Source organism: Myxine glutinosa, unplaced genomic scaffold, assembly GCF_964187855.1.
Source record: "Myxine glutinosa unplaced genomic scaffold, kmMyxGlut1.1 SCAFFOLD_504, whole genome shotgun sequence".
In the NCBI taxonomy this organism is placed as follows: Eukaryota; Metazoa; Chordata; class Myxini; order Myxiniformes; family Myxinidae; genus Myxine; species Myxine glutinosa.
The window spans coordinates 191,071-218,694 of NW_027616601.1; the positions used below are offsets into that span (position 1 = coordinate 191,071).

The window sequence follows — 27,624 nt, forward strand, 5'->3', positions numbered from 1 at the left end:
ATCTCAAGAAAATAAAAGACGACATGTTGGGCGAGGAAGAAGAAGAAGTCGATTAACATCTGCATTGATTGGTGGATAGAGACCTGCGGACTGTTTACGTTTTGGGACATCTGTGCAAGCGGAAATAGTTTTAACAAAAACAGACGGTAGGTGCGATAAATAAAGCGGATATAAACAGACACACATTGTTGGCTTTTTGACTCGTACATGTTATTTATTTGTTTATTTATCTTCTTGCGGCTCCTCGTGATTGATCAGTGGACCTGAGGCTGAACATGAAGTATGATGTCTGCTGTTCGGACACCTTGTTCCGTGCGCGGGGTCTCCATTTCTGAAGGTCCGCATGCGGCGCTCGGATGGTCGGTGTGACTGTGAGGCCGAGGGAATCGCGTCGAGGATACCATGGAGGTGGGTTCATTGATTTGATTGGTTACTTGGACTTGGTGGTTTAAATCTCCACATGTTCTGGACGTTATCAGAGCCTATTCGATCGATTTAATGTCATTCCCTCGTGGCGTCGTGGATATTTCAAACGTTCGTGACTATATACAGCTTCGTGACACCAGAATCCTTTGCGATGGCCAATGTGTTCGTTGTGTCATAAAGAATTTCACCTTCGTTTCATTTCATTACCTCCGCTCCGCCACCAAAGGTGGATGGAGGTTATGTTTTCACCCCTGTCTGTCTGTCTGTCCTTTTGTTTGTGAACAAAATATAAAAAGTTGTTGACGGATTCGGACGAAATTTGGCAGAGATGTAGCGTATGTGACGAGGACGAAATTATTAGATTTTGGTGAAGATCTGGATTCGGATCCAACTAGTAAAACTTTTTAAGTGATTCTTCACCATTGGGAGATGGGGCCAAAAACGACACATAGCAGGAAATCTCAAAAAGTTATGGACTGATTTGGACTAAACTTGTTGGAGAGGTTGGTTGTGTGACAAGGAAGGATCAATTCGATTTTGGTGAATATCTCAATATGGATTCGGAACTGAGACTTATTAAAATTTTAAAACTGATTCCTTACCATTGTGTGATAGGACTAAAACCAACATATATCAGGATATCTCAAGTTTTGGACGAAACTTGGTGGACAGGTTGTGTGTGGTACAAGGAAGAATCGATTCGATTTTGGTGAAGATCTGGATCCGGCTCTGACTAGTAAAACTTTTTAAGTGATTCTTCACCATTGGGAGATGGGGCCAAAAACGATACAACGCAGCATATCTCAAAAAGTTGTGGAAGGATGATTTTCATTAAATGTGATTCTGTGTTGTGATTTTCTGGTCTACTATAGGATATGAAACGTAAACTGTTCACCTGGCGGAGGTATGATCTTCTACTGAGTGACATTCCAGTTCCCACTTTTCGTAATGGACCGTCTCTGGTGTTACGTACGCAAACAGACGTGCCAACATTTTGAAGACAGTGGTCCGGGCAGCCTGTGCTCAATCATGGTGTAACAACCCGAAACAAATTGCAATAGTTTTCACCTTTTTTTTTTCTGATTCACTAGGCAGCTGTCAATATCATTTTCAAAATCTACCAACATCTTTTTCATGGAACATCTTTTTAAGGGGGAGGTTTATCTAATTGCACAATGTCTAATATGGCAAAAGTGAAAAATACCAGAAGTTTATCCAAATTGTTTAGGCCAAATAAAAAGAAAATTGCGGTTGATCGTCTGGATTTTGTTTTAAAAAGGAAGGAAGCCCTTTTTATTTATTTGGTATTTTTTTCAAAATGACCGCCATGTACATTGCATGCCATTTTGAACTCCCTCCCTCACCTTCCAAAAATACAAGACAAAAAAAACAAAAAAACACGTACCCGGCACGCCAATTTTTTAGCCCCTTCATCATCCGTTTATCTCCTCCTCCTCTCCTCCCCCCCCCCCCCCCCCAAAGTCATGAGTCGTACCAGTCATGTCAGTTTTCTACCCTCGCTAGGCCTATTAAAGGTGGAAGTTTATTGAGGGCTATTGCCTATGGAGAGGGAAAGAACTGGGAAGTGGCCGTGTGCAGGAAGGGTGTCGGAGTAAACTCCATTCAATGTACAATGTGCGCTGAGTGGGTTCATCAAAAATGTAGTGGTCTGAGAGGGTCATTAACCAGTGTGGCAGCTACATTCAAATGTAAGGTGTGCACAGAGGGAGCTGCAGATGGAGGAAATGTTGAGTTGGATCTTGGAGACGGCGTGAAGCTGGAAGGTGTGAAAACATTTTGCTCCCTCGGAGACATGCTGAATGGAGAAGGTGGATCAGACTCGGCAATGGTTGCAAGAGTGAGATGTGCATGGAAGAAGTTTCGGGAACTGAGTGGCGTGCTGATGAGGAGGGGAGTGTCGTTGAAGCTGAAGGGAAAGGTGTATGCTGCATGTGTGAGAAGTGTTATGATTTATGGGAGCGAGACATGCGTAATGAACGTAGAGCAGCAACGAAGGCTGGAAAGGGTGGAAATGCGAATGGTTCGGTGGATGTGCGGAGTATCGTTGAGAGAGAGGAAGACAAATGATCAATTGCGAAAGATGATGGGAATAGAGCCTGTGATTGATGCTGTGAAGAGGAACAGGGTGAGATGGTTTGGTCATGTGTTGAGGAAGGATGAAAGTGACTGGTTGAGAAGAGTGATGGAAATGAATGTAGAAGGAAGTAGAGGACGGGGAAGACCGAGAAAGACTTGGCTAAAGATGGTGGAAGAAGAAATGGGCAATAACAAGGAGAGATGTAGAAAATAGGGCAAAATGGAAAAGATTGTCATGGGGACCGCAAGGCTATCTCCTGCTCTAGCAGGGAAAATGGCCTTAAAATGCTTGTTGTTGTTGTTGCTAGGCCTATTAAAAATACAATCCACAGTTCTAAACAAATATATTGTTGCGGATGCCGGGTTCGTCGACGTACAAGGGGGTTTATTCCCCGTTCCCTCTCAAACTCCAGGTCCACTCAGGCCGCCGACCACGACCAAGCTCGTGATTGACGGATTGCTAAGCAATTCCGATCGCCAACCTCCCAGCCACGCGACGAAGAGTTTCTTGGTCAATTAATCCCAAATACCTTCAAGACACGTGACCGACCGAAGAAACCGGGGATCAAACCCTCATTTTCACACACCTTATTGCGTGCCGAGCGGATTTGCACGGTTTGGAAAGCGGCGTTACCTCACGTGATTTACGGACCTGTTTCAAGCCGAATTCGGTCTCGGATGATGCTAGGCCAATGGAGAAAAGAAGTATCCAAACAGGTTTGAAAGTAACACAAAATGTACAGCCTTTTATTTTGAAGGCACAGAGAAAAAGACGAAGATGCACCTTATCAATTCTTACCTAATAATAAACCCCACTGACTCCCTCACACTCGCACAGGGAATAACACGCTGGTTATTATCGTACGGATGTACATGCTGGGATTGACTCCGAAGGTGGCCACGTGGTCTGGTGTGCACAGCTCGATCCTCGATCCGGACGTGTAGCCTGAACGAGGTCAGGTCCAAAGGACGAACTGCCGCCTCATAGTCAGCACGGACGAACTTCAACACAGGTTTGACAAGCAAGAGGCGTCGGCGAAGCACAAATGCAAATGGAGTGTCAAGAGAGGTCTCGAGCAAGAGCAAGAGAGGTCTCGTCGGCGAGGCGAAATGCAAGAGACTGGAAAATGCGATCGGCGGGGGTTTTATCAGATCCGCCCACGCCTCCAAAATGTTCCACAGCCTCCCATTGGCTGAGGTTTGTCGCATCCTGGCGACGTGTTCCCGACCCGTCATTGGTCACATGGGCCTGTGCTTCTGGCCACGCCTCCTGCTCATCAAAATGTCCTTTAACCACACGTAGATTTGAAATCCTGCCTAACTCTCAACGCATAATGGTCTTGATTACTACACAATGGGAAAGGGCTAATCTTTACATTCAATAAGAAATAACTAACTACTGCAGGCTACAACATGTTGTCGTGCAATTAACTGAAGGGGGTTTGCCTTTATGGCAAAACCGCAACAATATTATTCATGTTTGACAACATACAAAAAACTCCACACTTCGTGCATAAATTGTTGCCTATGCCATCTTTCTGTATAGATTTGCACTCAACAGTAATTATTACACAGATTTGTATATGTGGGATGTGTTCTCTACGGCTTCAGGACTTTATTTTCCGTCTGAATTTGCAAGCAGATGAAAACCATCTTCAAAAATGAAGCTAAATCATGAAACTGAAAGGCCCTTTTTAAAAGTCTCGGAACTGCAGGAAAAATATTTCGTTGTGTTTTCCATTGATCTCTGTGATGATTATTACCTCCGTCACCAAATGTGGATGGAGGTTATGTTTTCATCCCTGTTTGTTTGTCTGTCTGTGGACAGGATATTAAAAAAACTATGTGAAGAGGTTGGGTGTGTGACAAGGGCAAATCGATTCGATTTCGGTGAGGATCTGAATCAGATCCGGATACGAGATTTTTTTAATTTTTAATTTAATTTAATTTAATTTAATTTTTAATTAATTTTAATTAATTTTAATTAATTTTCACCCCAAATCCACTTTTCTGAAATACCAACTTCTGTCCTGGAAGTCCTTGGTGTCCTTGTGTTTTATACTTCTCCCACCCCCCTCCCCTTCCCACGCTTCCTCCCCCCAAGCCCTCTCCCTCCCACACATCTCCCGATGTCCCTGCTCTCAAATGTTGTGTTTGTGTGCTTCCTCTTCTCTCCCCATCTTGTCTACCGCTCCCTCTTTTTATATATTTTGTTTGTATGTTTGATTTGTTTGTGAAATAAATGTTAGCTCTTTCACGAGCCTCGATTCTGTATTTATTTTAAAAAAGAAAAAAAAAAGAAAGGGGATTCTTCACCATTGAATGATTAGGCCAAAAACGATATGTAGCATGATATTTCAAAAAGTTGTGGATGACTTATGATAAAACTTGGTGGATGAGTTGGGTTAAGCCCCTGTCACACCTTGACGATTTAGCCAGCGTATGCCGACGTATCAAAATTGAGTGCTGGTGTGAGTCATACGCTGGCATACGTCGACAAATTTTGTGCATGCACGAAATTTGTCGACAAGCTCGGCGTACTACGACGTATGCCAGCGTGCTTCAGCGTGCTCTTAACGCAGCCAAATTTTTCATACGTCGGCATACGCTGGCTAAAACGTCAAGGTGTGACAGCGGCTTAAGTCACAAGAACAAGCGGATTAGATTTTGGTTCATGTTGGATCCAGATCTGACCTACCGGTTGGATGCAAAACGTAAACTGTTGAGCCTGGTGAAGATGTGGTCAACACTGAGTGCCGTTCTAGTTCTGTCCTTGAAATGCTTTTTTGGCTCACACTTCATGTGTGGAAAGCTGTACGGTTCTACGTCAGCATCTTTGAGATATTGTTTAATCTTGATTATCACGTCAGTGATGGTCACCTGTTCTTCATCAATATTTTCAGATACCAGGTTACTGCTTGAAAGGCTTCATCAGAATTTTGTGAACCCATGGGTCGGCCACTTCCATTGATTACTTCCGCCACCAAAGGTGGATGGAGGTTATGTTTTCACCCCTGTCTGTCTGTCTGTTTGTTTGTATGTTTGTTACTTGGCAAATTTTTTTTTTTTTGACAAGTATGTTGATCACTCTGGTTTGTGTGTTTGTGTATGTGTTTGTTTGTCTGTCTGCTCATCTATACTTGCCTACAGGTCACAATTTTAAACCAATCTTCACGAAACGTCACAAAATATTTGAGTTCGTGGTCAGACAAAATCCGATATATTTTTGAGGTCAAAAGGTCAACATAGGCCAAAGGGCAACAACTTTTTTCAAATTTCTAAAATCCTCGATTTACATCCAATTGACTAGAAATTTGAATAGGATTTTCATATCGGCGAATTGAATTCAACCACCAACTATTTTTGAAATCAACATAGGCAAAAAGGTCAACATATGCCACTTCTACATAGTCACATGGTCAACATAGGTCACAGGGTCATAACATTGGTCAACCACTTTCTTCAAAATTTCTAAAATCCTCAATTTTCATCCGATTGACTTGAAATTTGAAGGATTTACATATCAGCGAACTGAGTTCAACCACCAATTCTTTTTGAGGTCAATGTAAAGGCCAAAAGCCAACATAGGCCAAAATTCTAAAATTGTCAATTTTCATCTGATTAACTTAAAATTTGAAGACTATTTGCATATCAGGTCACTGAATTCAACCACTAATTATTTTTGAGGTCAAAAGGCTGCTCTACTGAGTGCAATTCTACTTTGTTCTGTTTTGCCAAGTGTCGCTGTATGAGTGATTTTTTCATTTGTCTTTGTCCGTTTGTGAACAAATATCTCAAAGTTGTGGACGGTTTCGGACGAAATTTGGCAGAGATGTAGCGTATGTGACGAGCACGAAATTATTAGATTTTGGTGAAGATCCGGATTCGGATCCTGCAAGTACAATTTTTTAAGTGATGCTTCACCATTGGGAGATAGGGCCAAAAACGATACATAGCAGAATATCTCAAAACGTTGTGGACGGATTTGGACGAAACTTGTTGGACAGGATGTGTGTGTGACAAGGAATAATTGATTCAATTTTGGTGAAGACCCGGATCCGGGATCCAGCTAGTAGAATTTTAAAGTGATTTTTCACCGTCGAGTGATATGGCCAACCAGGCGGAGGTGTGCTCTCTACTGAGTGCCGTTCTAGTTTTTCTTGCATTTTGCAGCCCTGTGGTTTGCTGAAATATGTTTGGCACTTGTTTTCCTGTTCTAAAGTTGATGCACTGCAAATATTGTGGAACACTGGCAGATCCTGGACAAAAAAACGACTATGCCTCTTACAATATCAGCCCATTCTCCTTTGAACTCATGACATGCCTTCAATATTTTGTTCTGGAAATCCATCGTTTTAACTGGAATAAGTTTATCTTCCGGCTTTTTGCCTTTGTACACATCTGGCCAACCACAAAGTATGCAGTCATCTTCATAGCTGAAAGTGGATTCCTTTGATCTAAGTGCATGCTGCAAATGCTCTTCCTGTTCACCAGGAAGTTTTCATTTGATGTGAAACTGGATCGATCTAGAGTTGGTAGATTCTCCACTGCACTTCACATTTACAACCTGGCCAAGAGCAACAGTTATGTCACTGCCTCTGGCTTCACTGGCCTTCAGGATACCATCACAACCCTTTTGCATCAATCTAGCAGTTGGCTCTCCATTTGACAATGGCTTTTGGCAAAATAGCAGCCATTCGTCTTGCTATTCGATATCTTTATCTTCTTGGGAGTGATGACGCTGAAACAGAAAACTGGATCTAATTACCATTGCTTTTAAAACATTTTAGGTATCGTTGAGACATTAAATTACTCGAAAAATGGTTAAAGCCCCTTCATAAAATCCAGACTTAAGAAAAATATCTAATACACAAATTTTAGAATGATTATGTTACATGCCATTATTTCAAAAAGTACGACAAGAGGGTAGTCTTGCTGGGGGTGGCGGTATTGGTAGTGAAAATGGGGGATGGGGTTGGGAGTGAAAAAGGGGGAGGGTAGCAGGGGTGGGGTTGGGAGTGAAAAGGGGGTGGGTGGTATATTTATGCAGGGAATTTCAAAAACTGTCAAACGATGCAATTTCATGCATTGCAGAACACAATAACTGCATCACAACTCTATTTTGTACCAGGAATGTACAAACGAAATGATTTCACAATCCAGTTGAATTTTCAGTTTTAATTTATTTATCACATTCTTTAACAAAACACTTCACTTGCATCTGCTCTACTTGCTTTGATAGGTAAGTGCTGCTTTGCATACCTGCTGCAAGTTTATTTCAGTTTATATTCTACAAAGAGGCCTTTTCTGCAATGCCATGGCTGTTTTTTGCAGAGCTAACGTGACTGTCATCTCCATTGTTAAAAAGTTGCCTTTTATGATGCAGGATTGTGTTGTCTAGTCTGGGCTCGAATCATGACCCAGCAATAAACTGTAATGCTGGTGTTTTTCATGCAGGATGGTGTGTGTGTGTTCTCTTGCATGTGTTTTTCATCGATTAGACAGCCATTTAGTCTGAGGACCTTTCTGCCAATACTGGTCGTTGGTACACTTTAATGACCCCGTGGTGCCTTATGAAGAGTTGGCATCACTTTCTTCAGTCAAACATCAGGCCTGACCAGCTAATTTGTAAAACACTGTCCAAAAAGGTTCCCCAGACAAATAACCACACAAGGTGGAAAAGTAGTAGTAGTAGTAGTAGTGGTAGTAGTGGTAGTAGTAGTAGTGGTGGTGGTGGTATTACACAAGGATACAGAAGAAACATTCGCCCAGGAGACCATTTGGCTCATCCATCAGGCCTGCATAACTTTGGACTGTAATAGAAAGATTAATTAATTAAATTTTGGGTTCATCAGGTCAAAGGTCTAGAGTCATGTGCCCTTTGAAAATCATTTTCCAGACCACAACTCGATTGAGTCGTCACTGGTGGGAGGCCGGGCGGCACAACACACAGCCAAACATGAGGTGGGAGCGGAGGGAAAGTCGCAGCCAGATGTACTCTTGGGGTTTGGGAGAAGTACATGGAGAGTGTGAAAAGAGGTTCTTGATGTACAGTGCAACTCCACCACCACGACGGGGTTCAGGTTGATCAAACCGGAGGAGACTATAGCCAGGGAGAGACATTAAGGTGTAAAGGACATCCTGTTGGAGGAAATATTCTGTTAAACGGATGATGTCCTGTTTATCGTTGGCATCACTTTCTCGTTGGCGTTGGCGTTGACATCACCATCACAAACGGTAGCAGACTGGATTGAAAAATCTGTCAGAATGGAGCGGAGGCTTCGGATGTTTAAGGTCCAAACAGTTAGGGACGGGGGAGCGCAGGAGGTGGGGTGGAGGGCGGGGGCGGGTGGCAGGAGCAGCTGCTTGGACATAGGGATGTGGAAAGGATGTGGGATGGGGGAAGCTGGGAGGGAGAGGGGAGGGGGTGAATCCTGAAGGGAGAGGTGAGCAGTGAGGAGGCAGAACGAGGTGGAAGCTGAGAAGTGGTGAGATGAGGGGGTTCAGATGGTGGTGGAGGGAGCAGGTGGTACTGACATGAAGGGGGTATTCTCATGTTCATCCTTCGTGTTCATCTGCTTCTACGAGGACTGCACGCTCACTCCCATTAACAGCTATTCGCATGCATAATTATCCATTTGTTGCAGTGAAAGTTAATCAGAAAACGAGGGGAATTAATTTTTTTCTGCATCCCAAATTTTTAAATGCTTGCCCTGCAAGGAAACTCCTCAGATTAGTTACTGTTAATCACTGTATAGTTAATAGTATGATAAAGGTACTTTTCAAGTAGTTTTACCTTTGTGTTTGTCCTATCCAGGGCTTGGCACAGGACATCTTTGCTGAGCTGATTGATGATGTTTGTCTGGGCCTCTGCTTTGAAGTACATCGCTCAGCAAAATGTGGCTTCTTCTTCCTCGATGATGTGGATGCTGAGAGCATGCAAGAATTTGGTACTTTCTCTTTTAGCTAAACAATCATGTATGAGAGTGTGAATCTCTCTTCCCATCCCTCTCACTCCCCCACACCCCTTTCCCACTCGATGGGAGTTGAATATTTGTTGCACCAAAACGAGAATCAATTTGATTTGATTTGATTTGATGTACCATACTCTTTACAGAGCGTTGTTGCTGCTGAAGCAGTTTCTTGGCGAGGGTTATACTGGGTGGTTTGTCAGATATGTCAGATGGATTCAAAATTTAGATTTGATTCAGTTCATGTCAGAAAAGCCAGGTTCACAAAGGTAGGGAAGCCACTTTCATTACTACTTTGCGGATGTTACTGTACTTTGCATTATCCACAAGACTCGAGAAATTTGTGGCGGATTTCCACAATTTCAAATGAATCTCATTGTGAAGGCTGATAATCTCCATTTCGAAAGGGACACCATCAAGATCAAACCGCACACGAATTTGTTCAGCAATATCACTAACATCAACTTCAATGAAGGGGTTTGAACTTAACATCACACAGGGCTCCATCTCCTCAGAATAATAAAATCTGTCGTTGAACTCTTGATTAAGCCTGGTCAGGAAATCGCTGTATTTGTCATGTCTATGATCCCGACAACAACCTCATTTTCTGCTGGAGTTTGGAGTAAAGAAGGAAAATGTTGCATTTTCCTTTTCTGGACTTGTTGTATCAGAATTTAAGTTTAGACTTGAAAGCTTTCACTGCACAAAACACGTTGGCGATTGTCTTCTGTTTCCCTTGCAATCCACAGTTCAGGTCGTTCAATTTTTCTGTTATATCTGTTGTAAATGCCAAACAAAGCAGCCATGCAATGTTTGATAATTGGGTGCTTTCTTCATTTCCTGACTCCATGAAACCTTTAAATTCTTGTGAGCGTGAAATAAATAGATGCAATCTTTTTCCTCTGCTAAGCCACCGGATTTCAGAGTGCAGCAATAGATCCTCGTACTCGGATGATAAGTCATCCGGAAAGGACTTGAAACTTCGGTGCTGTTTAGCCCTTGCACGAATCGCTTTACTAACACTGGACAACAACAACAAAAAAAACTTTCCGTCTGATACTCGAGTAAATGTCGGTGTCCTTTATTAACTTGAGCATGCTGATTCCAAATCTGAAGTCAGAATTGACTCTGCACGTCTTTAGTTACAGAAAAATGACATTTTCAGGCATTGTTTATTTTTTAAAAATCAAGCACATTGCACAATTGCACAATATAAACACATCGTATAATGTATAGTAAGCCTGGTGTTGGGCTAGCGGCTAGGGTGCCAGCTTAGGATCCTAGGATCCTGGGTTCGAATCCCGGTCGATCGCTGAATTAACGCCAGGGGGGTTGACTCAGCCTGTCATCCTTCTGAGGTCGGCAAATTGAGTACCAGTTCACTGGTAATTCCCTGTTTGTCGTAAAAAGGCGACAAAAAGGGTTGGTGGCAGGAAGGGCATCCGGCCGTAAAACATTGCTTCAAAAAGGGGACCAAAAAACAACAACAACCACGGTCCCCGAAAAAGGCCAACCCCCGCTTGCGGGGAAAAATGGCCTCTAAAGGTATAATGTATAGTAACTGTTAACCAAAAATAAATGAATAAATAAAAAAAAATCTCCATTGTGCTGATATGTTGGTGGAACCTCTCACCATGCTCATCACTCACTCACAGCACCAAGGTTGGCTTGGAAGTCCAAGTGTGAATGAAGAAAATACAACTTCAGTGACATACGACATCCCATTTCTTCAAAACGGCCTTTATCATATATTGCACCAACTCGGCAAAGTGGGTTGCTCTGTCGTTCCCCAGGAAATTGTGGACGACCAGTTTCAAAGCCTCCCATGCAGCCAGCTCCAGTCATTCAGATGATTATTCGTCTCCTGCCACCATTGTGATGGCGAATGGCATTGATGTTATTTTCCCATTAAACCATTGTGTCAGTTCGGAGGTACAAACAGTGCAACACGTGTGTTGCCCATGTCTTGTCTTGGTTGCCCACCTTGCAACTGAAGTAGTGCTTGCATGCGACCTTCAGAAGATTGGTTATGTTTTTCCATTGGGTGTGAGATGTATACTTGCCACATATGTAGCAAAAGCAGTCTGCACTGTTCAGACACGTTCGTCTCTTCATATCGTTCTGAAATATAATAATATTAAAATACAATATTAAAATATTGTTAGAATATTGAAGTATAAACAGTATTAAACTAGAACGGCACTCAGTAGAGCACATACCTCCGCCAGGCAGAAGTTTGTTTTGTATCCCACTGACAGGTCGGATCTGGATTTGGACCTGAATCTAATCGGCTTGTTCTTGTCACCAAACCAACCCATCCACCAAGTTTTGTCCAAATCCGGCCATAACCTTTTGAGATATTGTGCTATGTATCGGTTTTAGTCATATCTCTCAATTGAAGAATCACTTAAAAATTAAATAACTCTCGTATCCGAATCCATATTCAGATCTTCACCAAAATCGAATCGTTTAGTCTTTGTCACACACACAACCTCTCCACCAAGTTTCGTGCAAGTCCATCCATAACTTTTTTTAGAGATCCTGCTATGTATCGTTTTTGGCCCTATATCCCAATGGTGAAGAATCACTTTAAAAAGTTATACTAGCCGGATCCGAATCTGGATCTTCACCAAAATCTGCCACATACCCTCCCTCTTTGCCAAATTTCATCCAAATCCGTCCACAACTTTTTGAGATATCTTGTTCACAGACAGACAGACAGGCGGGTGAAAACATAACCTCCATCCACCTTCGGAGATGTGACATTGGATACTTCAATGACGAAACACAAAATAAGTGACATTAGATTTCCAATTTTTTTCTGTGACTAAACATCCTTATGTGTCAGGTTAATTCTGATTTCAGATTCGAAATTGGCATACTCAAATTAGTCAAAGGCAAATTTGTTGTTGTCCATTGTAATTCTAACAGGAGACATAATAATGTGATCAAACCCCATTACTTTGGCACAAAGTGCCTGGTGATAAATTATACATTGGTAGTTCAATAAACGAGGGAAATCAGGGTCTGCTTTACACGTTGCGATGAAACAGCATAACGTCCGATCATCGCTGGCGTGCCATCGGTTGTCATTGTTGCGAAGTTCTCCACCAAAGTTGCATTTCTTTCTGCAAAATAATTACTGACCTTGTTGTAGATATCAACTCCTCTGGTTGTTGATTTCAGTGGCACCAATGTCAAGAATTCCTCTTTCATAGTGGAGTCTTCAAACACAATTTGAATGAATACTGCCAGCTGTGCAGTTACGGTCATGTGAACCAATTCATCACATTGAATGAAAAAACACTAGCATTCATTTAAATTCCTCACTAACTGCTCTGTCACATTGGCTGATAAGGCAGATACCCTTCTTGCCATGGTGTTTGCTTCTAACTGCAAGTCTGAAATGGCAGATATGATTCCAGCATTATTTTGGAAGTCTCGGAATAAGGAGTCATCCATCAATGTCATCGCGCCCTTCACAATTGCAATGCCCGTAAAGGTGCTTTGTTCTTGGTCAAATAATGAGCAACTTTGCATTATGCCTCTATTGCCGCATTCACATTCTTGGATGAGTTGGTAAATTAAGAATGCTGTCTCTGCAATGCACTTTTTAGTTCACTCACTTTTTGTGACCACAGACTGCTTCCTCAAGGAAAATCCCTTTCAAAATGCTGGTGCACTGTAGCAATTGCCTCTCAACATTGTACCTTTTCCGACTGCAACTCTCACACCGCAGGACAGTATACACCTGTTGTTTATACTTGTAAACAATTTTTTTTTTCCCCACTCTTCATGGAAGTAGTATGTCTTTTACCTTTTCAAGGCAAACTTGCGGCTTTACACATTCATCTGCGTCGAATGACAAAGCAAGATTGACTCACTCCGAGAGGGGAGGATGGAAGGAGGAGTTTGGGTGGTGATGGCAGCATAGCACGCTTGCCGGTCCTAAATCATTGCCGGTCTTAAAGTGTCCCTCGTGATACAACGTTACAACACTTTTCAGTTACAACGCACACCCTCACATCAGACCATGAGTCCATTTTTTTTGACCATGTTAATGCAGCTTTTTTCCACATTTTAATGTGAGCTACTTATTGGTAGCTTGCAAGTTACCATTACCAGTCGCCCGCGATCAACGTGTTGGTGACCCCTGCTCTATCCTGTTAAAGGCTGAGCGTCAAGCAAGGAAGCAGCAGTTTTTAAAGTCTTTTGTATGTCTCGGCCTGGGTTGGAGCTACAGACTGCCAAGACCCAGAGCGAATCCTATAACCATGATGTCACCTGGCAAGTCTGGTGTAAAATATATACATACTTCAAACCATTGAAATTCGAAAGTGGATGCAAAATTCCCGTTAAATCAATCAATATCCAATCGGTCTATTATACCGTACTGACCATGAATGTTACTAGAAGTCGGCCACAACTTCACAGAACGGGATGCCTCAATAACTATTATATGGCACTTTGCAAGTAAAAGTGCTAAGAATCGAAAAAAACAATTGAGAAAAAGGAAGTGTAAAAAAAGAAAAGAACGAAAGAATGTATTTTATTAAGTTTTATATCTAATTGATGAGATTTTGCATGTTTTAAAAGGGAGCGTATTTCCCTAGTTGAGCCCATCTCAACATTGCTTTGTCTTGTTTTTTCTTCCTTTTTTCCCCTTTAAAAAAAATAGGATGTGAGGCTCATGGTGGAGCTGGCAAACACATCTCACACATGGACATACAGCCGAATACTCAAGACACAACACAGGACTATTAGACGAAACATAGACAGACACAGAGCTTGGGGGAAGGGCCGTCACTTCATCCTATTTGTGAGCAACTACCTCGATATTCACATTGTTCGACCGCATCATTCTTCCACGGGTATAAGGTGTGATTATGTCAGACATGATAGCAAGGGGAAATTTAATTTTGGCTTTATATGTTTATAAACTTAAAACACTGTTTTGTTATTTGTTGTTATTGTTATTTAAACAATAAACTGTTTATAAACAGCAATACTTAAAAACCCATGGAATAGCTTATTCTGATTTCAGGAAATAACTTTAGGATTGGAGTGCTGTGATAACTTGAGCATTGCTGCCACATTCTGAATCAGTTGTTGTAGCTCAACAGTGTCAGAAGAAGTTTAGGCCTCTGAACACTGAGTGGCAGGATAACAAGCCTCACATTATGAGACCTTGAACTGATGTTTTGGACATCTTCTCATTTAGGCTGAAGCAGACTGATAATTATTCTGCAGATGGAAGAAAACATTCATATTTTAGCAAGATGGAGAAAAGAAGTGGTGTTGGATCCACGTTCTCTGCTCTGCTGCTCAACTTCTCCTCTGTCTGTTCTATTCATCGTGTCATTCTTTGGCTGCGTTTCATCTGCTTTGAAGTTGGGAAACATCTCTTCCCTCCACAAGAAGGGTACAAAATAGATGCTATCAACTACAGGCCATTAAGCTTGTTTCCAATTACAAGCAAAGTCATGAAATCCATCACTGCTGCCAAAATAGTCTTTCATCTTATCAAACAGCCTGATCTTCACCATCACTTTAAAATCTTTGTCACTCATCACTGAATATGCTGCTGTTTATTTCTCCAAAATGGACCGAAGTGCGCAATCTACAACAAATGGTAAGGACCATCTCAATGGACATATCTCGGGCATTCAGCAATGTGGCATCCTTCTCTGCTTGCTAAGCTCTGTACCTGTGGTATACAAGGCCACCTTAATTCCTGGATTTCTGACTTCCACTCGAGCAGTCAGTGTGTTGCTATCAATGAAAACCTCCTTCTCCTCTAATATCCCAGTGGAGGTTGGAGCACCTGTTACGGATTCGTCACTTCCGTTGTGGTGGCTTTCATCCACTTGAGACATTTCTGGTTCCATGTATTATTATTATTGTTGTTTGAGGGAAATAGCAATTATTATTGTCAAAAGGTAAAAGGAATGTTTTAAAAATGAAACCGGATCGGGAACCGGAAGATGAAGAAGAAGAAGAGAAAAAGGGCGGAGCGAATGAGTCGGACAAGAAAGCCGAGTTGCTCCGGGTTCTAAAGCCAACGTTGGCGAGCCAGAGTCACCAGCGAACTTTCGGGTTTCCGGGAGAGGAATTCCTACGACGGAGTTGTCATCGCTGTGACCGGTCAACCTGCATGTCAGGTTTTGCGATCGATTCAGGAGAGAATCATCGCCGTGCCGTGCGCCACGAGACCGGGTCGTCGGCCATTTTGACTCGCACAGGATTTGTGCTTCGCTCGCGGTTTCGTTTCTTTTCGACAATTCTCACCGCATTCAGACGTCGATCTGGGGCGTGTGTGAGACGCGGATTTTTGAAGGCTAATTCGTCCATACCCGAGGGTGTGATCTCTCGGTCGCCTGAAGGGCGCCTTTGGATTTCCCAGTCGCCTTGAGGGCGCCTTTGTACAGCTTCGGCTGTGTGACTGCCCTGGCCATCCGCACGGGATTCTGGTCGTTTGGACATCGTTCTAGCGATCGCTGGAGCGAATCAACTTCGTCTTGGAGCCGGGAATAAGAGACATTGGGGAATGTTCTTGTTACACTCACTTGGAGCACAGTGAGTTATATATTGCTAAACTGATGGTACCATCAGAGGACATATTGATTGTACTTTTGAATACTATTGTTGTTGTACCGTTATTCTTGTGTGATCTCAATACAATATTTGTTTGTGAGTAACAATTGGGGTGGCTTCTCCATTGATCTTTGACACACAGAATAACACATTTTTCTGTTGTGACTCCTCTCGGGGCTCGGAGGTACACCGTGACCAGGGGGTCGGGGAGGAGCACGTAACACTCCCAAATATAGTGTCTTGGGCCCAGTCTTGTTCCTCATCAACATCACCAACCTCTCCGATGGTGTGGAATACCCTCCTCTTTTGCACTGATTACTCCATAAGCATGTACAATACCCCATCCATCTGTTAGGCAGCGAGTATGTATGTCATTCTTTGCTGATTTGGAAATTATTCAATGCTCGTCTGATAAATGGAACATGTCCTTTAACCCTGAAAAAACTAACCTCTATTACCATGATTGTCTATGGAAGAGGTTATAGCTTGAAATTTTAGCCTTGCCATCAGCCATGACCTGTCGTGGACTGACCATATATCAAATCTGGCTTCGAAAGCCACCCACAGACTGGGCATCCTCCATCATTCCAAGTCTTTCTGTGAAAATCAGAACTACTCCCAGAATACAAGGTCTTTGTGCACAGCTCAAAGTTGTACTAGATTGCTAATTGTTTTTTACGTTATATTTTTGTAAATGTTTGAGGATTTTTCCTTTGTTAAGGAGTGAATGGTTCTGTTGCACTCATCCACAATACATTGAATAAAATAAATCCATCTTTCAATGATCTTGCTCTCACCTTCCAATTCAGGAAATTTCTGGTTGAACAGTTCCTTCAAAGTGCGGTTAAAACGCTCTATTTTCTAGACTTTCCCTGATAATCTCATTATCTTTCAGGAAATTCATGAATGTTCTGTTTCTTCATGGGTCGATGGCTTATCAGCTTTCCTTTTGCTTTTCCTTTATATTTGTTATGCTTCTGCCGACAAGTTGCTGGTAGGTTGTCGTTGCCGCACTAACTTGAGAACGGCTGATGGGATTTAAATCAAACTTAGATCAAGTATGTACTATGATATATAGATTGAACTGATTAGATTTTGGGGTCAAGAGGTCAAAGGCCAGAGGTCATGTTAAGTTGAAATCCTGTTAACACTATAACTTGTGAACCAGAGATGGGATATTGACCAAAGTTGGTACAAGTACATATTATGATGCAAAGATGAACTGATTAGATTTCGAGGTCAAAGTTCAGAGGTCATGTCAGGTAAAATGTGACACTTGAGAACAGTTGAAGGGATTTAATTCAAAGTTGTTACAAATATGTACAATGATGTAATAATGTGGGCAGAGGCATATTGGTCGACGTCGCAACGTTGAAGAGTGCCGTTCTCGTTTAAAATCATCGACAGACTGAGTCAGACTGAGAGATCGACAGACTGAGACATCGACAGACTGAGACAACGAGTGCCTGATGGTGCGTAGGCGAGATAGGGGGCACCTCCGAGACACAAAGGTGATCCCGGGGGAGGAGGCTGTTTCACAGCACCACTTGGTTGTCTGCGACGTCAGGGTGAAAGGTGCGAGGAGAGCTCGGCGGGTGAAGTACCAACCGAGAATGAAGGTGTGGAGGTTGAAAGAGGTGACAGTAAGGGAGGCATTAAAAGAGAGGCTGAGTAGGGTAGAGGATGATGTGGTTGAGCTTGAAAGTGGTTGGATGTCAATGAAAGCTAGTCTGTTGGGAGCCGTTGGTGAGGTATGTGGATGGACAAAAGGACCACCGAGGCACTCGGAAACATGGTGGTGGGATGATGAAGTTGGAAAGAGGATTGACGAGAAGAGGAAGAAGTTCAAGGAGTGGCAGAAGGCGAAGGGTACGGGAGCAGAAACAGCAGAGCATGAAAGTTATAAGGCAGCCAGGAAGGCTGCAAAGAAAGAGGTAGCAAAGGCGCAGGAGGCATGTAGGAAAATGTTCGGAGAACGCTTGGATTCGGAAGAGGGTCAGAAAGCAGTATTCAGGATTGCAAAGCAGATAGCGAAAGAGAGGTATGATGTGATGGGGGTGAGCTGCTTGAAGGATGAAGTGGGACAAATCGTTGTCGACCCAGATGGAATTAAAGGAAGATGGAAAAGATATATGGAAATGCTGTTGAATACAAAGAATGAATGGGATGGCAACATAGAGAGTAACCCAGTTTTAGGACCGGCAGAGAAGATAACTGAGAAGGAAGTTGAGGAAGCGATAAAAGCAATGAAGGGTAGAAAAGCGGGAGGGCCGACGGGAGTTGTGGGAGATATGTTGAAGGCAGCAGGAAGTTGGGGTGGGAAGAGAATGACAGAGATCTGTAATCTGGTGGTGAAAGAAGGCCGCATTCCAGTGGCTTGGGAACTGAGTACCCTCGTCCCTCTATACAAGGGGAAAGGTGACCCTCTGGAGTGTGGCTCGTACCGAGCGATAAAGTTATTGGAGCATGGAATGAAGGTATTGGAAAGGGTGTTGGAGAGGAGGATAAGGAAGAAAGTGAAGATCGACGAAATGCAGTTTGGATTTATGCCAGGAAGAGGAACGACAGACGCACTTTTCATTGTGAGGCAGTTGCAGGAGAAGTACATGGAGAAGAGGAAGAAGTTGTTTCTTGGGTTTGTTGATCTGGAGAAAGCATTCGATCGGGTTCCACGCAAAGTATTGACATTGACATGGGCATTGAGGAAGATAGGAGTGGAGGAATGGTTGATCAGAGTAGTGATGGCAATGTACAAAAGAGCACGCACAGCTGTAAGGACAAAGGACGGGAACAGTGGTGAGTTTGAGGTGAAGGTGGGAGTGCATCAGGGGTCGGTACTAAGTCCACTACTATTTGTAGCTGTGATGGAGGTGCTGGTTCAGAACGTAAAGGAGGGTTTACCGTGGGAGTTGTTGTATGCAGATGATCTGGTGTTGATTGCGGAAAGTATGGATGGACTGAAGGAAAAGATGAACACGTGGAAGGAATGTATGGAGACAAAAGGTCTGAAGGTGAATATCGGAAAGACGAAGGTGATGGCAAGTGGTAAAGCATGTGGTGAGGTGGAAAGAACTGGGAAGTGGCCCTGTGCTGTGTGTAGGAAGGGTGTCGGAGTGAACTCCATTCAGTGTACAATGTGCGCTGAGTGGGTTCATCAAAAATGTAGTGGTCTGAGAGGGTCATTAACCAGTGTGGCAGCTACATTCAAATGTAAGGTGTGCACAGAGGGACCTGCAGATGGAGGAAATGTTGAGTTGGATCTTGGAGACGGCGTGAAGCTGGAAGGTGTGAAAACATTTTGCTACCTCGGAGACATGCTGAATGGAGAAGGTGGATCGGACTCGGCAACGGTTGCTCGAGTGAGATGTGCATGGAAGAAGTTTCGGGAATTGAGTGGCGTGCTGATGATGAGGGGAGTGTCGTTGAAGCTGAAGGGAAAGGTGTATGCTGCATGTGTGAGAAGTGTTATGATTTATGGGAGCGAGACATGGGTAATGAACGTAGAGCAGCAACGAAGGTTGGAAAGGGTGGAAATGCGAATGGTTCGACGGATGTGCGGAGTATCGTTGAGAGAGAGGAAGACAAATGATGAATTGCGAAAGATGATGGGAATAGAGCCTGTGATTGATGCTGTGAAGAGGAACAGGTTGAGATGGTTTGGTCATGTGTTGAGGAAGGATGAAAGTGACTGGTTGAGAAGAGTGATGGAAATGAATGTAGAAGGAAGTAGAAGACGGGGAAGACCGAGAAAGACTTGGCTGAAGATGGTGGAAGAAGAAATGCGGGCAAGGGGGTTAACAAGGAGAGATGCAGAAAATAGGGCAAAATGGAGAAGATTGTCATGGGGACCGCAAGGCTAACCCCCGCTCTAGCAGGGAAAATGGCCTTTAAAATGCATGTTGTTGTTGTTGACAGACTGACACCAATTTTATTTCTCAAAGGAAAGATCCATGTTTATCTGAACTTTAAATCAACAACTAATTTTTTTATCACTCTCCTCCTTATCCAGAATTGTGTTTTTATTAGTCCCCTACCGGTGTACAGCGGAGGGGCCTATAGGTTTGCACGCCGTCCCTCCGTCTGTCAGTCTGTCAGTCTGTCAGTCTGTCAGTCTGTCAGTCTGTCAGTTCGTCAGTCCGTCACGCAAAGAACAGTTTTCCGGACTTTTTTTCTAAACGCTTAATGCTAATGATTTCAAACTTGGCACATCGTTTCCTCATGATAAGTTACAGATCAAGTTCGAACTTCACGACGTTTCGATCAGTTTTGACAAAGTTATGGCACTTTGAACGTTGGGAATTCTGATAATTCTGATGATCCTTAACTCAGTGCCATTTTAAGTTTTAATTTCCTTTAAAAAAGATTTTCTCTGCAATAATAGGACTGATTGAGATCAAATTTTCACCATAGTAGGGACTCGGTCTGTGGAATATTTTAATGGTAATTATGACGTCACAGGTCACGTGGTTCGGGCGCCATATTGTTTTTCACACGTTCGGGCGAAAACCCCTTTTTCTCTGCAACGGCTGAACAGATCGAGGCCAAACTTTGCAGGCAGAATCGCATACCCATGACGAACAAAAAAGTCAGCGAGCATGACGTCATGCGTCACATGGTTATGACGTTTTTAAGCATGAACCTTTAAAACTGAGCCCCTCCCTCATTTTTGATCCAATCGAGGGGAAACTTCACAGATCTGTTCCGCATGTCAGTCTACTAAAATGTCCTTTTGGAATTTGTGATAGCTCACGTGGTTTGGCAGATATCGTTAATTAAACGAAAATATTTAAAAAATGGATATCTCTTGAATCGCTTTATTGATCGATGTGAAACTTCATACTATAGTAGAAGTCATGAAGAGTAACAAGTTTGCAAAATTTCAAGATGATTGGATGTACGGTCTGGAAGCTAGAAGTTGTTATTGCGTGAAGAAGAAGAGGCGCCAAGTGTGCGGATTTAATTATTTATCACATGTACAGACTGAAAGCATCGTTGGACACGACCGGTCGCGGTCATTTTAACCTCGAATAAAATTCTAATTTAAGATTTGTCAATAGCTGAGGTATATTAACAAACGAATAAAACAGATTTGGTCAAATTCTGACTTTTTTAACTCGATCGCATTTGACAGAGTTGTGACCAGCTGAGGAAGAAGAAACCTCGCATTGGCTTCTCCAATGTGCCATAAAAAAATAGATATCTCTTGAATCGCTAGTACCTCAGACCGTGAGTTGGTAATAATTTATATAATTCACACAGTGCAATACGTGCAGGCCGCTCCACGGAGCGACCTTGTGGGCTTATCAACGAGGTGAGGCGTGACACACGTGTCTCAGCATACCTCAGATCAACCAGCATCAACCGTGCATAAATTTACATATTCGAACATTTTTGACAAAGTTATGGCACTTTGAACTTTGGTAGGGGACATGTATTGCAGCGCAATACTCAGAATGTTTGTTTCCTTTGAGTTACCTCTTTCAGGCATGTAATCACGTCTTCCAAGTTAAAAAAAATCTTATTAACATTCTCCAACTTTAGATTAATGTTTCATTCTTTCCAAATTATTTAAACCATTAATTGGGATTATTCTTTTTTCATCACCTCTTTCCTCATATTCATAGTCCATGCTCATCTTTATTGACTTCTTTTAAGATAAATAAATATGCCATTGCCCCTTTTTGTGAGCTTACCACATGCCCTTGCTATGGAGGATGCATATCCCCCTCAACTAACATTCAAACTTGATCAAGGAGACTTTTAAACTTTTGACAGAAATCAACAATTACTCCTGAACCTGTGGTTTGCCTTTCTCTTCCCTTGTTGTGCCTTTATGTCTCCTTTTGGACTTTTTGGGCCTTCCTTTCATTGGCAGCCTTTACTCCTGCCAAAATCCCACCCGTGAGAGCCCCGGCTGCACGGAGTACTGGGAAAAATGGAATAAAAAAAACAATAATGCCACCTCTTGTTTCCCTTATCGAATACTTTATTATCACAAGTTTTCTCTTTTTAATTTTGGATGAGCCATTTTCATTGTTGAGTGTTTTCAACTGTTGAGCAAAACATCAACTCGTATGGTGCCTTCTCTTTAAGTTGTTAATTGCCATGTTTAATTACACATGATTTTTAATCGTTATTGTAAAAATTTGGAATGCACAAAATCAGTTTTTGAAGGTTTTTTGATTTGCATTTATTCACACTATTTGTTTCACTTGTGTACCCCCACATCCTGCCCCCAGTATTTTATTTTAGGGAAGGCTAATCATTAATCTTCGGCCAGGCTCCACAACAATTTGTAATTTGGTTTCTTCAAAAAAAAAAAAGAAGAAGACAATAAGCATCAATTTCTTCTGCCTCACCTCATTGAATGTATAAAGTACCAACTGTTGGATTTTGTAGTTTGCTTTTAAACATACATCAATTACATTGAGTGTATACAAGCTTTTGTATCTAGGCATGTCTAAAGTCGGCTCCTTATTACTGTTGCTTTCACAGACCTTTTGATAAGACGTGTGAGCTTCTGTGTAATCATTTTCATCCCAATTATTTCCAATTTGTTTCCTGTGTGGGCAAAGTGTTCCCTTCACAGAGACTGAGTTGTTTTCTAACCCTGACCATTGATATCAATCTGCTTTATTCTTATCAGCATCGAAATCACCATTCACTTTCTTGAAATAAGCCATAATAAATGGTGTTTTCCCTGAAGAACTGGACAAAATTCCATGTATATCCTGTACTTAGAAATATTCGTATTGACATCGTCTTTTCAAGAATGATCTTTTCAAAAGTGGGGAGGTTCCTTGGCAGGTTCTATTTAACATTTCTCATTTTTCTGTTTCCCAAGCGTTCAATTAAACATCTATTCCAGCTTTAGATTATGTATAAATTTGCTCATATGCCACGTCATTTCATCGTTCCTCATTTCGTCATAATAAACTTGTTCCTTCCAACTTTCAAAGCACTATCAACTCAAAAATATTTTATTTTCATTATAAATCCTTCCATGTTGAAGTTTAATTTTCAGTCTGAACCTTGCCACAATCGTATAATCCAACGATTCGTTCAAATGTAACTGCTCAGGTAAAGCTATGTCACAAACTCTTTACAAGAGCCTGCTCGGCGGTGCATTTGTACACTGCGATGTTAATACCTTTATGCCTGTGATTCAATATGGAGCACATTTTGTAATTATATGATTGTGTAATGTTTGTTGAGGAGATAAGTTTATTCTAAAAGTCGAGGAGAGTAAAAATTTTACAATTTACAATATTGTAGTAATAGACTTTAAGATGTGTGGAAAGATGGCCAGAGTTTGGGAGGTTTCTGCTTACTTCTGGATATAGAATAATCTAACTATATAAGTATCTGCAATAACAAAGCAATTGTGATTGCAGATATCTAGTTCCACCAGATTACTCTTGGCAATTGCCCGTGATTTACCCTTGGCCCGCAATCCAATTATGGCCATATTTTTTTAAAATGACTACATGATTTTGGCTCTCAACATTTAGGGATAGAGTGTAAATTAAAAGAATGTGTCCCCATCTACAATCTATCCATAAAACTCATCATCATGAAAATCGGATGAAAATTATTAAATTTATGATCAAAAAGATGCTTTTTGTTAATTAGGTCACAATCTGAAAAACTTATGCCAAGGACACGAAACAAATATCAGGTGCACAATTTCAGTGCAGGTGCACTATGATGTAACATCTTGGAAGGCCAAGCGTTCTTTGAGATTCAAAATGAGAGATGATAAAAACATTTTAAAAATATATTTCAGAATGCCATTTGACCTTGACTGCATTATTGTTTTCAGACCGCCACTTGTCCTTGAACTTTAACTTTGAGGGGTATGATGTAAATTAAGCATAAATGTGCCTTGCTATAGGCGATCTAGAAAGGGCAATTTATTTCCGATCGGACAAACCTTAGTCGAGTTGTGCTGAAAAATGTTAGTCTATAATTGGGTCATTTCCTTTAAAAATAGGTCTAGGTCAAAAAAATTATGTCGATCTCGCATACTTTTTATTTTCTTTATTGATGCAAAATTTAATTCTGAAAGTCCCAGCCGGCTCAGAGAAACAGCTCGGAGATTTCGGAAATTAAGAGTGCAGGAAGAAAACAAGACCGATAGTCTAACAACGGCATAGCCGGGCTTGTTTGCTACTTGAGTTGGAGGATAGTATGACCTGGGTGGAGATGACAGTTAGCAGTTAGCAAATAATGTAAGTATTATTATTATTTTTTCCTATAAATTCCATATTCCCGTGCCACCTTAATTCGAACGTCAGGCATTGACAGCAGATTCATGAAGGACTTGGACAAAAAAAATCGTACCCCGTCTGAATGTTGCTGCAAATGGGGAATCCGCGAATGTCATGGATGGAAACCCTCATGTCATTTCCTCATTCTACTTTGAACTCAATATCTCTATTTTTATTCCAAACAGCATAATGCATCATTCCAATCACAAATGAATACTATGGTATAAATATATCAAAATATAATGACTAAAATATAATGGTATTAATATATCAAAATATGGAGAAGATTGTCATGGAGCCCGCAAGGCTAACCCCCGCTCTAGCAGGGAAAATGGCCTTAAAATGCCTGTTGTTGTTGTATATCAAAATATAATGTGAAATCACAATTGTATTGAGATATTATCAAACCAATGAACCGTCATTTGTTCACATCCAGATTCAGGGGCAAGGTCCGTGTCGATCGCATTTCAAAATCATAATTGTATTGAGGAATTTCTGAAACCTACCTACCAGATGGAGAGAGCAGTCAGACAAACAACGTTTGTCAGAGCAGTCAGAGCAGTCAGAGCAGTCAGAGAAGGAGTGATGGTAAGTGAAGTGATGTTCACAAGATTGTGGTCAGAAGAACTAATGGGAGATTAAATTGTGTAGCTGTAATGCAATGGATTGGAGGGGAAGGACAAATCCAAAGTATTGGACGAGTGGCCATGACAATCTGGGATATGGGTAGGGTGGTCATAATTTGTTCCAATTCATTGAGAATGGAAAATGTAAGAGCTTCAACTCCCCCAACATCCGTGTGGGATGATTTCAACCATTCCCTGTGTTGTACATTGAAGTCTCCTAAATAGTGGAATTATGCTTGAGGGTGTTCGGATGTCATGGCCTCATGGCAGGAATTAAGATAATCAAAGAAAGCTATAAAGTTTGTTGAGTTAAGAGAACAGTAAGTGAAACAGAAAAATAGTGATGGTCAGGAAACAAATCTTAAGCCAGATGACATCGACGTTTGGAGATTTGAGGTCCACAAGGCGTACAGCAGGTGTGTTGATGTTGGAGTAGACATAGATTCCTCCTTTGAAGCAGAATCATGAGTGAAGGTTGTAGTTTGAAATGTTAAAGGAGTTAACAAGAACATCATGTGACAATTGGGTCTCTGAGAGAATAATGCCAGGAACTAGGGGCCATTAACTTTTCGGACTTTATCATATTTCATTGGAGGTTTCTGAAGAAAATGTAAGGAAAGATAAATAAAAGAGAGAATGTAAAGGTGAGGAGTGAAAATGAGGAAGAAAAGTGTATGATGTTTGTTTGCGAGAAAGAGATTGAAGCTAGCCCGGTAGCTGTAGTTTGAGTGAGACAGAAAGTAAGACCAGCAATCCTGAAGCGTAGAGTGGAAGATGGTTCTGGGCACCACTTTAACGCTCAATCTGAACGGTAGTATTACCCTGAGTGATTGCTGTCTACAACCTACTACCTAAAAAATTGGTCCAATGGTTTTTTTAGGTAGTAGGTTGTAGACATGTAGGCTTTGCATATTCGCAAAGACATGCATCAACTCAGCCAGAGTTGATGAAATTGGTGATTGCTTACTGGAGTTCTTGAAGACTGGGGATTATCTTTGTAAACAGCACCGTTCATTTCTCGCTCCCCAAAGATATTTAAAAGTCTGGAGATAAAAGGTTGGGGATGTCGTTGCCAAATGTCCTTTGAAATGAATTTGTTTACAAACACATCATGGAGCAGCATCATGGAGCAGCATCATGGAGCCACAAGCAATGTGCACAGTGGCACTGTTCTGTTGGAAATATGCACTGTCATGGTATACATGGAATTTGCAAAGGTGCACTGTGACTTTTGGGACAATTTGCAGAGGTGCACAGTGACTTTGGGGACACCCTGTAGTTTACCATTATTCTGTAAAACAAAAATCGAGCAAAAAAACCCAAAACCAAAAAAACCCCTCAGCTATGGAAACAGACAAAATAAATTGAACATGCAGTGGTGGATGTAATAGTTGGTTACAGCTTTCCATCAACAGAGTGATGGAAAGCACTACGATGGACTTTAAAACAATTCCTACAGCTTTTCTCAGTCCAGATCACTGCAAAGATCAGGAGCATCAAAATTGGAATGTCAAAATAATTGTTTGCAGCTAAGGAAGCAGAGAATGCAAAGATTACAAAATAACACGTTTTTTTCAGAAAGTAAAATCTCACAAAAGTAATAGTAGGAAATTGAGGAACTGGCTTACAAGCTCTATTGAGAGGTTAACCAGAGAATTGAATGGATTGCTCAACCCTCTGAAGGAGGATTATGGATTTTACCTTGCACAGAATACATTCACTAGCAGCCGTATTTGGACATAGGAGGCCCATGAGAGAATGGTCCATGGAGGATGTCGATGGTATCGAAGAACATTTGGCTTGACCTGTGCATCCGGCCTCTGAAAAAGCCTTTGTGTTGCTCACCTTTGATGGGACATGGATCATTGAGGATTTTGTAATCCTATTTGAATGTGTATCACAAATAGATTAAATCAGAGGCTGAGTGCATCGGTTACACTTCCCGTAGTTAAGTTACACTTCTCAATAGAGTAATGTATAGCAAAATGCCCCCTCCCCAAATAATTTGGTGTGAACTTTCAGGATACTGAATATATTAGGGATGGGAGGGAGGAGGACATGTTATCACAGTTATTGTCATGTGGTATGTTATTTGGTATGATAAATTGCTTGAAAATGCATAATGTGATATTTGTTATCATCAAGTGATGTGTGTTCTATTTATGGTGTATTGGTTTGTGTTAAATGTTACACAGTAAACAAACAAAAAAAATTACTTTGATGTATATATATTTTAATACATTGCCATTGCCAAATAGTAGTCAAAAGTCTGCAAATTGTCTGCAATATATGTAAATTGGTCAAAAGACTGCAAATTGTCTGCAATATATGCAAAGTAGTGAAAAGTTTCAACCTTGATCTTGCAGGAGCTTTAATTTTGTAGAGAGAAAAAAAAAACATCATTACCACAAAGATTTTCTTTGAACTTTAAAAATAAAATTCTCTTTTTCTCTCTGTTGAACAGAGATAGTGGACAAAGCAGGAGTGGACATCTTTGGGCAGGTTTACAATCAATGCAAGAATCGTGACTGCGAATGTCCTAACTGTGGACGCACCATTGCTGCTGCACGATTTGCACCCCATTTGGAGAAATGCCTTGGGATGGGACGCAACAGCAGTCGGCTTGCTAACAGAAGGTGA

General features: G+C 41.6%; 1 protein-coding gene across 1 annotated transcript; it reads left to right on the plus strand.

Annotated features, from left to right (window-relative positions):
- LOC137430561 (ataxin-7-like protein 3) lies at nucleotides 1-27,624 on the plus strand. The gene is made up of 4 exons (XM_078768802.1): nucleotides 1-146; nucleotides 259-408; nucleotides 9,341-9,473; nucleotides 27,449-27,624. Exons 2-4 carry the CDS (start codon nucleotides 403-405, stop codon nucleotides 27,622-27,624), a joined length of 315 nt encoding a protein of 104 aa, XP_078624928.1. The 5' UTR covers nucleotides 1-146; nucleotides 259-402.